General features: G+C 29.8%; 2 protein-coding genes across 2 annotated transcripts; one reads left to right on the forward strand and one right to left on the reverse strand.

Annotated features, from left to right (window-relative positions):
* Window positions 1-2,320: 2,320 nt before the first annotated feature.
* On the forward strand, window positions 2,321-4,544 carry HELRODRAFT_176565 (hypothetical protein; the record flags this gene model as incomplete). The annotated part of the gene is made up of 4 exons (XM_009023905.1): window positions 2,321-2,533; window positions 2,713-3,070; window positions 3,504-3,792; window positions 4,058-4,544. 4 exons carry the CDS (start codon window positions 2,321-2,323, stop codon window positions 4,542-4,544), a joined length of 1,347 nt encoding a protein of 448 aa, XP_009022153.1.
* Window positions 4,545-10,649: 6,105 nt separating this feature from the next.
* HELRODRAFT_83935 (hypothetical protein) lies at window positions 10,650-12,421 on the reverse strand (the record flags this gene model as incomplete). The annotated part of the gene is made up of 2 exons (XM_009023791.1): window positions 10,650-11,971; window positions 12,136-12,421. Coding segments are annotated over 2 exons (1,608 nt in total), but the record flags the coding sequence as incomplete, so codon positions are not given.
* Between the last annotated feature and the right edge of the window lie 1,964 nt (window positions 12,422-14,385).

Raw genomic sequence — 14,385 nt, forward strand, 5'->3', positions numbered from 1 at the left:
ACAATAATAAAAATACTACTACTATTACTACTGATGATGCTACTATTACTACTACCACAGCTGCTATTATAATTTATCACTACTATTACTACTAACCACTACCACTACTACCTCTACTATTACAATTAATACGACTGCTGCTGCTACTACTACTACTACTACTACTACTACTACTACTACTACTACTACTACTACTACTACTACTACTACTACTACTATTACTACTACTCAAGTAACATTACCTACTTGAAATTAAATATTGACTGAATTGAAGTTGAATAAAATAGTATTGATTAAAGTAAAAACATTTATTTTAAATTGTAGTCACACACACACACATATACACGCACACATACATACAAATATACAAAAACATACACACACACAGACAGAGACACACACACACACACACACACACACACACACACACACACACACACACACACACACATACTTACGCAAACCCACAAATACATGCCCAGCCAAAGCCAAACATACATATATATATATATATATATATATATATATATATACACACACACATACATACACGCACACACACATACACATACTTACACAAACCCACAAATACATGCCCAGCCAAGGCCAAACATACATAGACATCTTCCAGTTAACCATCGAGGTTATGGTTAGAGTTAGGACGCACATACATACACAGACACACACACAGACAAGCAGACATACTGACACATATTCACACATAAACACAATACTTAACTTATTTCAACTTAAGCTCAATTAATTGCTTATCAAATAAAAAAGTTTAATTTAAATCAATCTAACAATCAATCAGTCAACCAACATAAAAATAATTCAAATATAGTTCAACAAATCATTTTGTATACAGAAAATTGTAACATTTACTTTTAATTAAATTAAAAAATAATCAAATAGAAAACAATAAAATAATATTTATAAAATAACATTTATAACATAATATTTATAATTATAATCCAATGAAAAAATTATTAATTGACAACTGACATCATCTTCATCATCGTTGAGATTTTCATTTGCTGATAAAAATGTGTCATTGCTTGGCTTGAGAAGACCTGCCATATTTTTTTATCTTATAAAATTTCTCCTTTTTTCCAATTTTTTTTTTGAAAATTCACCTGTCAATTTTCATTTAATAACTTTAAAGTTTAATTAAATAGTAAATACATTAATTTTAAATTAATTAGGATTTTAAGTGCTTGATTAATATAATTTAATAATTAATTTAATGTGTATCCATCAATCAATCAAACTACTAATTAATTAAATTTTAATTAATTCTAATGTTAATCTTAATAATTTAATTTTAATATCATCAAATTATATAAGTATAATATTTAAAATATAATATAAAATACTTTTTAATTGCAAATAAATGAAAATTGCAATCAAATTAGTAAAAGTTAAATCCAATTATTTCGAATAAAGATTTAATTTTTTCATTATTCATGAGATGATGACTAAAAAATTTTTGAATCAATCATCTTCGCAATCAAATTTTAAGAATTTCTCGCGAAAAATAAATCAAAAACCGGATCGCCGTACAAATTATTACTTTAGCATCATTAATAAATTAAATATTTGTTGTGAAAATTAAATTTTTAATAAGAATAAGGAGAACTTTGATGAAGAAATGTGACAAAGTGCTTACTCCAAAATAAATGTTTTTTAAAATTACGTCCAAGATTATCAAAGGTAAATCAAGCCAATATTAAACAATTTAAACTTCAAATTTCAAAGTTCTATTAAATAAAAATTAATTTTTTATTATTTAAAATGTATATTTATAAATATAAATAAAAGTTTTTTTGTAAAAATTTAAAAATTTTAGCTACTCTAGCAACAAAAGTTAAGTGCGGCTGTTAGTTTGACCGCGTTTTACTGATTTAACTGTCGTTTTTATCTATCTCCATTTTATTTCGAAATCGGAAAAATCGCCGAAATTGTTCTTAAATGTAAGTATTTCAAGTTTTTTTTAAATTCATTTTGTTAAAAACTTTTCTGTCTACACGATTTTGTTAAATTAAAGAGTTGTTCTATGTTCTGTCTCGATCGATTTGATATCAAACGATCGTTATTTTATTAATCATCATGTTTTTGCCTGATCTTTGTTTTTGGACTTGATCTTCCCCGTTCGACTCCATTCGATTTTAAGCTTTCACTAATCGTGAAATCATTAATTTCACGTCGAATAGTTAATTTTCTACTAATTACAGCAAAAAAATTAAACTTTTTTCTACATTTTTCTTTCTCCCTAGCTGTCCATTAAACAAAATTAGTGTGATTAGGGAATTTTTACGTGATGAGGAGGCATGAACACAAATCGGCCAATGGCTGCTGCATATGTCGGTGTAAATCATCGACATCAAGGTTTGCCAAGAGTGCAGTGTGGGAGAAATACTTTGAGGAATGTTTCCTCTTGAAAGATAACGACAGGAAGGGCGACATATGCAACGCCTGTGTGCTGGTGGTGAAGAGGTTCTGCAAACAGAAGAAAAATAGAGTTTTTGATTACGTTAGGATTTAGTGTTTTTGGGTTTTTCGATTAAATTTTGATTATATTGTGACAAATATATTTAAAATATGATCGGTATATTACTATTTCTGATTGTAAACATTTATTTATTTTATTATATAAACAGTTGAAAAATAATCTTTCCTAAATAATTTTAACACATGGAAATCTAAAATTAGGTCGTAGATAGCAGATGTGGCCCGGGAAGCAAGAGCATGATCAAGATTAAGAAGCAAAGGGCTCTGCAACAACAACAGCAGCAGCAGCTTCTACAGCAACAACAACAACAAATACTCAACAGCAACTTCAGTAATAATACTCAGGACAGTAATGTTGTTATTAAAAATAGTAAAAGTAGTTCGATTAACAACCGCAACAATGCCGTCAACATCAACAGTAATAATACTACAAATATTGGTAGTAGTAGTGGCTATAGTAATGGTTATCTTAGCAATCTTACTAGCAGCAGCAGTAGTACGAGTAGTAGTGGTAGTTGTAGCAGCAGTAATAGCGGCTGTAGTAGTAGAAGTAGCAAAGGTAGTATGGGTTGTAGTAGTCGTTATGATAGAAAGATGAATGAATATTACACTAAAACCTGCAAATTTCCATACAAGCAAATCATTAACCTCAGACTACATGTTCGTATATGTCATATATTTCTGCTGTTGAATATTTCATTTTCAAACATTGTTTCATTTTTGGTTTATTAATTATTCATTTTAATTGCAATCTTATTACTATTTTTTGTATTGTTTTTTTTCTTTCTTGTTGTATTTTTTCAAGAGTTGTGTGTTTTTTTCCAGATCAAGAAGATAATCAGACGCAAGCAATGCAAAAAAAATATAGTCAGGCGAAGTTGTTAGTATCTTTGTTTTGTCAGGGACTCATTCAATTTTCAAGAGGATTTATTAATTTTTTCACATCAAACTTTCAATTTTTTAATGTTTTTCATTTAATTCTTTTTTGACAGATCGTTCATTCCGCGCCAGAATAAATAGCAAGAGCAAAAAAAACCACCGATCGATAAAATTCAACAAAAATTTCAACTACTCACGAGACAGTAAAAACAACCACAGCAGCTGTAGCAGCAGTTGTAGTAGCTGCAGAAAAGACGACCACAGCAGCAGCCAGGATAGCAGCGTGGCTGACGACAGCTGCTGCAACCTCGTGATTACAAATGATGAGGATTTGAATCTGTGGTGGAGATTGATCATGAGAGATGCGATCGTCGTTGCTCGAAACATTAACGACTTCAAAATGTCGGTTCCCCAAATGATTATGACTTTTATTTAAATTATTCTTTATCTCCGTTCTACAATTCTTTTGTTTCATAATTTTATTTGAAAGTGTTATTTTTATCTGTTGTAATTTTTTTTTGCTTAAATTTGTCCTATTGTCATATTTCTCTCTCTCTCTCTCTCTCTCTCTCTCTCTCTCTCTCTCTCTCTCTCTCTCTCTTTCTCTCTATTTTTCAATAACAATGATAATAATAATATTTATAACAATAAATATCCGACAAACCAGGTACAAGGTATGTTGCGGTGCTGTCATGTTCTCAGGTCGCACCGGTGAATTTCTTGTACTCCACGGCCAATACAGGCAGTGTGCTTTCCATCAGAAGTTATTTCGATCAAAATCAGCAGCAGCAGCAGTGGCTTCAACAACAGCAACAGCAGTGGCGACTACCTTGCAGCCATTATTCCGAGAAGTTTCCACATCACTGGCTCTGCTATCGTTATCAGTAGCCCCATCACCTTCACCACATTTATCATCGGCAGTAGCCGCACCTACGTCAAATGATTTTTTGACGCCGTCGTCGTCGTCGTCGTCGCCGTCACACGCCACCACCACCACTAACGATGATGGGGTGGTGGTGAATGAGGAGGATGATGATGAAGGGGAGGGTGATGATAACGAGAATGCATCATCTTGGATGGTCCGTGGTGGTTATCGGGCTTGGGTCAGTGCCCTACTCAAGATGCCTAGACTACCTCTGCCTCAATGTGTCTGAACATCTCGTCTGTCTGTCTGGCTGGCTGGCCATCTCAATATCTCTATATACATATGTCTAAACCAGTTAATTGATGATGATAATTTTTATTTGGTAGACATGATGATGACGATGGTGGTAGTGATGATGATGGTTTTTAAGATGATGTTTAATAATCTTTACCTCTGAAGTGAGTGTGAAGATTTGAAAACTTTGAAAATTAATTAAATTTTTTTTTATATAAATATCAAGATGATGATGACGACGATGATGATAGTAGTATTAGTAGTGATGATGATGTTGATAATAGTAATGATGACGACGATGATGATAGTAGTATTAGTAGTGATGATGATGTTGATAATAGTAATGATGACGACGATGATGATAGTAGTATTAGTAGTGATGATGATGTTGATAATAGTAATGATGGTGATGATGATGATGGGAAATCCCTCCTCCTCTTTGATTTCGTGTTTTTTTTGTACCTAACTTAACTAATAAACAACGGTTGGAGGAAGTTTAGGAAATTTGTGTCATTTTTAAACATTTCAGTTGAATCTCTCTTTAGGAAAATATATTTCAACCATGTACTCATCCACTAGTTCATTCGCTCATTCCTTCGTTTATTCCTTTCCTCGTTCCTTCTCTCAGTCATCCATTCATTCACTCATTCATTTTCAATCATTCATTCACTTATCCAATCCATTTGTTTGTTAACGCATTAATTTGTTTCATTCATTCGTTCGTTCGTTCGATCATTCTTTCCATCATAACTTAAATTGCTTCATTCAGTCGTTCTTATTTATTTATTTCAATTAATTTAAGTTTGTGTAACTTGCTTTATGTATGCAAGCTTGTGCCGTCTTATCTGCTGTTTATTCTTTTATTTAATCATTTCTCACGTTCGTTCATTCGTTTGTTCATTCATTCATTCGTTTCATTCATTCTTTCGTTCGTTCATTCATTCATTCAGGTCTTCATTGATCCATTAATTTTATTCATCCCTACAACTCGTTCATTCGTTAGTTCATCCATCCATTCATTTTATTTCATTTCATTCAGCTTGTTCACATCCATTAATTCATTACTTCATTCATTCATTCATTAATTCATTCCTTCTTTCATTTCGGCAAAATGCTTTTGCGGGTTTTTAATCAAAAAATAACTTTTTAATCTCTTAAAGATAATTAACCTAATTACTTGCACACACACACACACACACACACATATATATATATATATATATATTTCGAAAATACTTTTAAATTATGTTCTAAGCATATTATTATTATTATTATTATTATTAAGAAATGGCAGAGTTATGTATAATTATTGTTAATAACATATACGTTATTACTACTACTACTACTGCCGCTGCTAATACTACTACCGCTGCTACTACTACTACTACTACCGCTGCTACTACCACTACTACTACAATTACTGCTACTGTTACTACTTCCTGTTACTAGTGCTACTAATTTTATTGTTATTTTGGTATATATGGTGTTTTTGGTTCTTGCCATAACATATTACATTACATTACGTTATGTTACTTAGCTTCTTGGTTACTTTTATTGTCGTTATTGCTGTTTTTGTTGTTGTTGTCGTTGTTGTGAGCTTTGTTGTTAGCGAAGTTAATAGCAATAATAATAGTAATAACAATAAATTAGGCGTGATGGTCTAGTGGTTAAGATCGCCTGCTCTTCTTACTTACTGACCTGGTTCGAAAACATTGTGTGTGGATGCGTCGTTTCTTTGCTCGTTGTTAATTAGTCTGAACTCTGCAAGTTTTTGTTAATTGTTAAAAGTTACTGACCTTTAACCTTTTAACCCTTTTTGAATAGTACTGATTAGTAAGATGGATGGTAAGAGATGACCAATCTAACTAGGGTAAATTATAAAAATAATAATAAGATTAATCAACCTTCACTCATTCTATGTTCTGTTTTTCTTTAATTCATTCTTTTTCATTCATTCATTCATTCATTCGTTCATCTGATATATTCAAGTTTATATACGGAAATTATCTCCTTTTATTTTGATTCATTCAGTCTATCATACTAGTGCTATATATATATATATATATATATATATATATATATATATATATATATATATATATGTATATATATATATATATATATAGTATAGTCGTCGCCATTATTGTTGATATTTTCTCCATATTACTACTAGTGTATAAGTGTTTTATTATTATTATTATTTTTATTAGTGTTATTGTTATCGTCATCATCATCATCATCATTATATCTTATTCATCATCACCATCATCATAAACCTCGCTATAATTATCGTGTATATATATATGTATATATATATATATATATATATATATATATATATATATATAGTTGATTTTTAATAGTTCATGTTTTTCTGTATTAACTTTTATTTATTTATTTCAAATTCTATGTCCGATATTTTTCATCCATTGTTATCTCTGTATGTTAATGCACGTACGTATGAATTGGTAGTTTCGTTTCGTTTCGGTACATATAAATTTATGCATGTCTATGTTTCTTTTTTATTCACATGACACGATTATCTGAATTGCTATTGGATGACCCATTTATTAACATGGCTACGCCCTATATTTGCATATACATATATACATGTGTATAAATGTTTTTTGATAAGAACTTCAATAGGGTTTTATCATCATTCTATCAATGTTTCTTTTTCTATTACATCTAGATTTTATGCCAGGTGTTTAGTTTGGATTGTATTGTATGTATGTGTGTGTATGTATGTTTGTATATCTGTATGTTTGTTTGTTTGTTTGTATGTTTGTTTGTATGTATGTATGTTTGTTTTTTCTGCTATATCTATAGGTATACAGGTCTTTGCTTTAGTTAATGTATATGATTGTACTTTGATTAGTCTATATTTATAATTATATATATATATATATATATATATATATATATATATACGATTTGTGTTTTTACTTTATTCTATATAGGAAAAATATTAGTTTTTTTGATAAATTTGTTAACTTAATTTATGACACAACGTATGTAAAACAGACATTCTTGTAAGCATTGCGTCATTCATTCATTCATCCATCCATTCATTCTTTCATCCATTCATTCATAGGTGCATTTATTCATTTATTCTAAGTTTCTCTTTCTTCCTATCATTTTTTTATTTTTTTTTTCTCGGCTTCCTTATGGCCATCTTTCATTCATTCATTCATTCATTCATTCATTCATTCATTCATTCATTCATTCATTCATTCATTCATTCATTCATTCATTTGGTTATTGGGTTTTGCCATTTCTTTCTCTCTATCGGGATTGTTTTTTTCATCCTTTCATACTTTCTGTCGTTTATTTACTATCATTCTTTCATCTAGCATTCATTTATTCCTTCATTCATTCATTCGTTCGTTCGTTCATTCGTTCGTTCGTTCATTCGTTCGTTCATTTATTTATTCATTCGTTCGTTCGTTCGTTCGTTCATTTCATTCACTCCACCTATCGTATGTGTGTTACTTGTATTTACTGTTCTCTAATAATTCTTCGCATTTATTTATTATTATTATTGTTATTAATGTTGTTCTTATTATTATTGTTATTATTTATGTTATTATCATTGTTGTTGTTAGCGAGATTATGATTTGCAATAATACAGGGTCGTTAAGTGTATCTAATATGTCTTAGGTTAATGTAGTAGGTTGGTTGGTTGCATGAGTGTGGCTGGTTGGTTGATTTGTTGGTTGGTTGATTTGTTGGTTAGTCGGTTGTTTGTTTGTTTGTTGGCTGGCTGGCTGGCCGGTTGGTTGGCTGGTTGGTTGGATATTTCCTTCAATTGAATGTCTTAAAATTTGATTGATTCCATTGAATATTTATTAATAAATCGATTGATCAACTTATTATTCTTTTGATTAGTTGATTAATTGATAGACAGATTACCCATTTTTTAATTATTTTTTATTGATTGGTTGATTGATTGATCCATTTTTGATTTTAACCAAAAAAAATTTTATTCGCGTGTTTTAATTTTGATTTACTCTACTGACAATTTTTCGTTCATATCATTTTTAGGCTAATTTAATTGATTGACTGTATGAATGATTGAATAAATGAACGAACGAACGAACGAATGAATGATTGATTGGCTGATTATCTTTTACTTGATTGATGTCTCTTTAAATGTCTTATTATATTTTCTCAATTTTCTTCGTTTTTTTTTCGTTTTCTCAATAAAATTTATTTTCGAAAGTTTTTGTGTTTGTGTGTATATATATATATATATATATATATATATATATATATATATATATACGAACACACACAAATATATATATATATACATATATATATATAATTTATATATATATATATATATATATATATATATATATATAGAGCGAGAGAGAGAGAGAGAGATAATAAGATGTTCTATGCATTGTAAGTAAAGGTGGTTTTTTTTCTTATGGTTATTAAGCTGTCACTGTTGTTATTATTGTTATTGCTATTTTTATTAACTTAGACTGGCTTTGAAATTGCACGTATTTATTTAAATGATGCATATTAATTAGGGAATAATAATAATTGGTTGAAGTACTCAAATGCTTTCATGTAACTGTTTGTTAGGCGCTATTTAATTTTTAAATTTAATTAATTAAAAATTAAATAACATTAAATAACATTTAAATAATGACGACAACAATTAATTATAATTATTCTATGATCATAATTAATGATTTTACTTGATGTCCATCACTGTATTTCTTTCATTCATTCATTCAATCGTTCATTCATTCATTTATTCATCCATTAATGAACTCGTTCGTTCATTCATTCTTGTAATTGTCGAATATTCTTCTGTCCGATCTCTCTTCATTTGTTTCTGCTCTTTCTCATTCATTCATCCATTTGTTCATCACCCATCCATCCACTCATCATTCATACATCCATTCCATGTTTTTCATAAGTGTTGAAAAGATTTAGCTGTTTTGTATATGCTTAAATTATTTAAATATAATTGTTCGTATTATATTTATATTCGGAATTTATATTAATTAACTAACTGACTGATTGATAAAAGTTCGATGATTGATTGATCGATTAAATCTGGTTAATTGATTAGAGTTGGTTGATTGACTGATTGATTGAAGTTGGTTGATTGACTGATTAAAGATTGTTATTAATTGGTTGATTGGGTGTGATTGAATGTGATTAGTTGATTGATTGAGCGATTGAATGTGATTGGTTGATTGATCGATCGATTGAATGTGATTGGCTGATTGACTTCAGTCAATCGGCCAATCACATTCAGCCAATCAGTGATTGGTTGGTTGATTGATTGAAGTTAAATTACGTTACGTTACCTCGTTGGCTTTACATTTATAGAACCAATTACAACTTAAATATATTCTATTTATTTGCTATTATATTTTAAATATCGTTATTATTATTGCTATTATTATTATTATTATGATTATTATATTAATTTTAAAAGCGACCAACTTTTAATAGTGACAAATTCCTCTAAAGGAAGAAACACGAAATTTTTTATCAGTCATTATTGATTTAATTGGAGGAAAAATAACTTTCGCAAGATAATTAAATTTAATTGGAGTAGTAATTAACTGAATGTAGTTGAATTAGATGGAATGTATGGTTAGCATACAGACATACACAGACATGTAGAAACACACACACACACACCACACATACATACACACATACATCGCTACCTTTTACAATACAGAAAAGTAACATAGAAAAAATAAATCATATATATAGGAGCAAATTAATGGAGTTAAAAACTGAAGAATTCAAATATATTTAAACAAAATGCGCGCGCATACAAATATAACATACAAATATGTTAGAATCATAATAAATCATAACAATATAGTGATGCCAGAAAATTTAGAGTTGAAAATGGTTGAAAAAGAACATGAGGTTACCGACAAAATTGTTAGAAAAAAAAAAACACGAAGATTAGTAAGAAAATTGAAGGAAAATTAATTAGCTTTAATTAATTATTTAATTTAATTTAATTAATTTTTCGTAACTTCCTTTGATCTACTTGTTAAAACTTGTTAACAAAATACAAAACTAATGGAAAGCTTGAAGTAAAATTAACAAATTAATCGTTTTTCATGATGTCTTTGGCCTTTAAAATAGACTTTGCGTTGTGATGAGGATTAGTAGAGAAGCCAGACGTCGTCATATTCAAGTCAAATTTGACATGCTTGTTGCCATTATTACCCTGATGAATGAGTAACCTCTTATCATCCTTAACTACGTCAAACAAATCACTGTCTTCGTCATTTTCCTCATCACCATCTTCATCGTTGTTGGTGAGGTTAGTAAGGGAGACGACCTCCTCACCTAGTTTAACACCCACGTACCGGCGACCGTCTAGCCTCGAGATGACTTGCGCGATCTTCGCCATGATTATGAAGAGAATTAGTGAAAATATACTAATTGCCAAGAGCATGTATATCAAATAGATATCATTAACGAGCATGAGGTGGGCCCCAAGAATCGGTAAAACCATCTCCCCAATGGCAGACCCGACGACAAAAATAGAGGCGTACTTTCCGGTTAGCTTGATGTAATTTCCCACCCAGGATACACCGGCCGGAAAAATTGAAGACATCCCTAAACCCAGGCAAGCCGACCCAGCGTATAGTATTTCAGTGGCGTTTTGTAGTAACAAATAGTGAGAAACAGTAAGTAAGACTAACGGTATGAGAGTTAGGATTAGATTCCCGACTATCATAACCGACGGTTTGATGTAATTGGCTATGAATATCGATAGCAATCTTCCTAGTGAGAACGTCGACCAGAATAGGGATGTGACGAGAGCTGCGTTTTGTTGTGAGAATTTGAGAGTTCTTGTTGAGTAGGAGGCTACTAGACCGCCGTACGACACCTCCATCCCTACGTAGCAGAAGAAAAATGTCGACAACATGAAGAGTAATGTCAGTTCGATTTTCATCGAGACAGGTTTGTAGACGGTTGCATCATCTTCTGCGTGGTGGGTACTTTGTAAGGATTGTGATTTCGATGAAATGTATGGATATAAATAGAGGGAGAAAATGAATATGCCAACCAGAGTAAGATAAAATGATATTGTCCAATATGGGCATTTAATTGAGCACCAGCATGCAAATTCTTCAAATTTCGAAAATAATATTTTATTGTTGTTGTGAGTTGAGATGTTTAAATCTGGCGGGGATTTTTTAAGCATTGATATTGATGGTGATAGTGTAGATGTTGATGATAATAAAGATGGAGATGTCAATGATGATAATGATGAATTAGTGGAGGTTGTAGCAGATGATAGGAATGGTTTTGCTATCAGGGGGGCTATGAAGGCCCCGAAACCGAATGTGAAATGGATAGACTGTATGGCACTTGCACTTTTTGTACCCCAGACATTTATGCATACAACATTGCCACCTGCGGAAACAAAGATAATTTATTATAAATAGAAGACAGTGATAATTCGATAATGATAAACAAACACAAATTGGGTAAATTACTGAATCACTCATTCAAATGATCACAGGAAAATTAAGAATAACAAACAGAACAATGTATCAACATTCTGCTATGTTTTTAACCTGCATCCAGAAATCCCATTGAGACTCCCTGAAGGGAGATGAGGAAGGCAAGAGGAGCAAGATGTGTGCAACTGGGAATCAGGAATGAAGGAATGGCAGAGCAGAACATGGATAGAGCTAACAAGAGTAACTGATTGAAACAGTCAAAAAGAACTCCTCCAATTATTGACCCCACAATGTAGCCAAATGATCGACCTGTGAAAATTAATGTCGTCTTTGAGAGGGTCCCATTGATGTTGTCCGTTAAAACTTTTAGTGTTGGACCTGGTATTGATATGCAAGCCCCCTAATACAATACATTTTTAATATGTAATTAAATTTAAAAAAATTCTGTTTGAATTTCATGATCATAGATACATTATAATATTATAATTATAAAATTATAATTTGAAATAAGATATTATACTGACAACTGATTTAAAAAATCAACAAGGAACCAATCCACTAACCAATCCAAGAAAGCCTAAGCATAGGCCAACAGTGATTAAGATTTTTCGGCAGGTGTTGACTGGTGATCTTTCAATAATTATGCTGTCATCATTATTCACCTCAACCATCATTTATTTATTTGTAATTAGCAATTATTCAATTATAATATATATATATATATACACCAGAATTAAAATTGAAAATAGAATAATGTAGCAATGAAATATCTATTTAATAATAAAAAATTAAGATAAATTAACAAAAGCTAAGAACATATTGGGGATTCCCCACAATTCGTCACACGTGAGTTTTTACTTAGGATCAGCAATTTTAATAAATGGCTAAATGGCTTTTTAAGCACATTAAAAGAGTCGATAAGATAGAATCTGAGTGATTAAACTTTGATTTTTTGTTAATTTAAACTTTAATACGTTTGTATAAAACTAAAAAAATTTAGAATAGTTATGCTAAAAATGTGCAAAACTAATTGAAAGTACGTGGGAAAAAAATATTAAATGAAAAGTAAAAATATGCGTATTTAAATATTTTTTTGTAAAAAGTTCACTTTTAAATTTTCTGTCAATTTTAATTTAAAATCGCCCTCACTAACGTTCAAATCATTTTAAATTTTCGTGTCAAAAGTTTAAACCGGATTAATTTTTTTAGATAAAAAATTATGATTTGACATTTTTTTAGTCTGAAATTGTTTGCCATCAAATTTGCTTTTTTATGTTGATTGCTTTTCGTCGGCCGTTTTTAACAAAGTTATAAACTTTTTTTATAAAGAATTTAATTTTAATTTTTTCTTTTCTAATTTAAAGTTTATATATTAAAAGCATTATTTTAGTATGTATATTAATTATATATATAATATAATAAAAAATAAATAAGTAAAATAGTATTTGTTCATCTTTTGTATTTTTGTCACTTTTTCTCTTCTGTTAGTCTTCCTTGTTACTTTTTAAAAACTTATTTGCAAATTATTTTTTAAAATAATAAGTTAGTTGGTTAAAATTTATAATAATTATATATTTATTAATATTGGCTTAATTTATATTATACTAATAATTAACAGGCTAATTGTTTAATTTTTATCATAAATAAAGAAATGTTAAGATAAAATAATAATACATTTCATTTTTTAAACAAACTTTTATTTATTAAATTATTATTAAAAAATTTGGGAATTTTTAACCTTTACCGATTTCTCAGTGACCATGGAAAAACCCAATTTTAAGATCCTCAAATCCCCAACCCTTAAAAGAAAGCAGAAGATTGTTCCTCTTACCGAAAGGGTTTGCCAAGTTCACTTTTAAAATTTTTGAAAAAAAGTTATTTCAATTATTATTATCATAAAATAATTATTTTAATTATGGTTGTTATTCCTCTTTTTCTATTTTTTATTTAAAAGGCTAAAATGATACCAAAAATCATCATCCTAACTACCACCATATGTGCTATATCAACATTATCATTTTTGGATCATCACTATCATCTTTTTTATCATCATCATCTTTTTTTATCATCATCTTCTTCTTCATCATCGTCATTATTCTTCCTAATTAAAACACTTGGTTACTGCTCAAATTTCACTGTTTTAGCCTGTTTTACATTTTCATCATCATCATCATCACTTTCATCATCATCACTTTCATCATCGTCATCATCATCATCATCATCATCATCATATTCACTATTGTTATTATCATCATCATTATCATACCATTCTGGCCTTCTTCAACATTAACCATCATCAAATCTATCACCATATTACCTCCAGTGTAATCATCAGTTATTCAGTTTCATAGAAGAGTCTCTTTG

The sequence above is a fragment of the Helobdella robusta genome, assembly GCF_000326865.2.
Source record: "Helobdella robusta unplaced genomic scaffold HELROscaffold_38, whole genome shotgun sequence".
Classification (NCBI taxonomy): Eukaryota; Metazoa; Annelida; class Clitellata; order Rhynchobdellida; family Glossiphoniidae; genus Helobdella; species Helobdella robusta.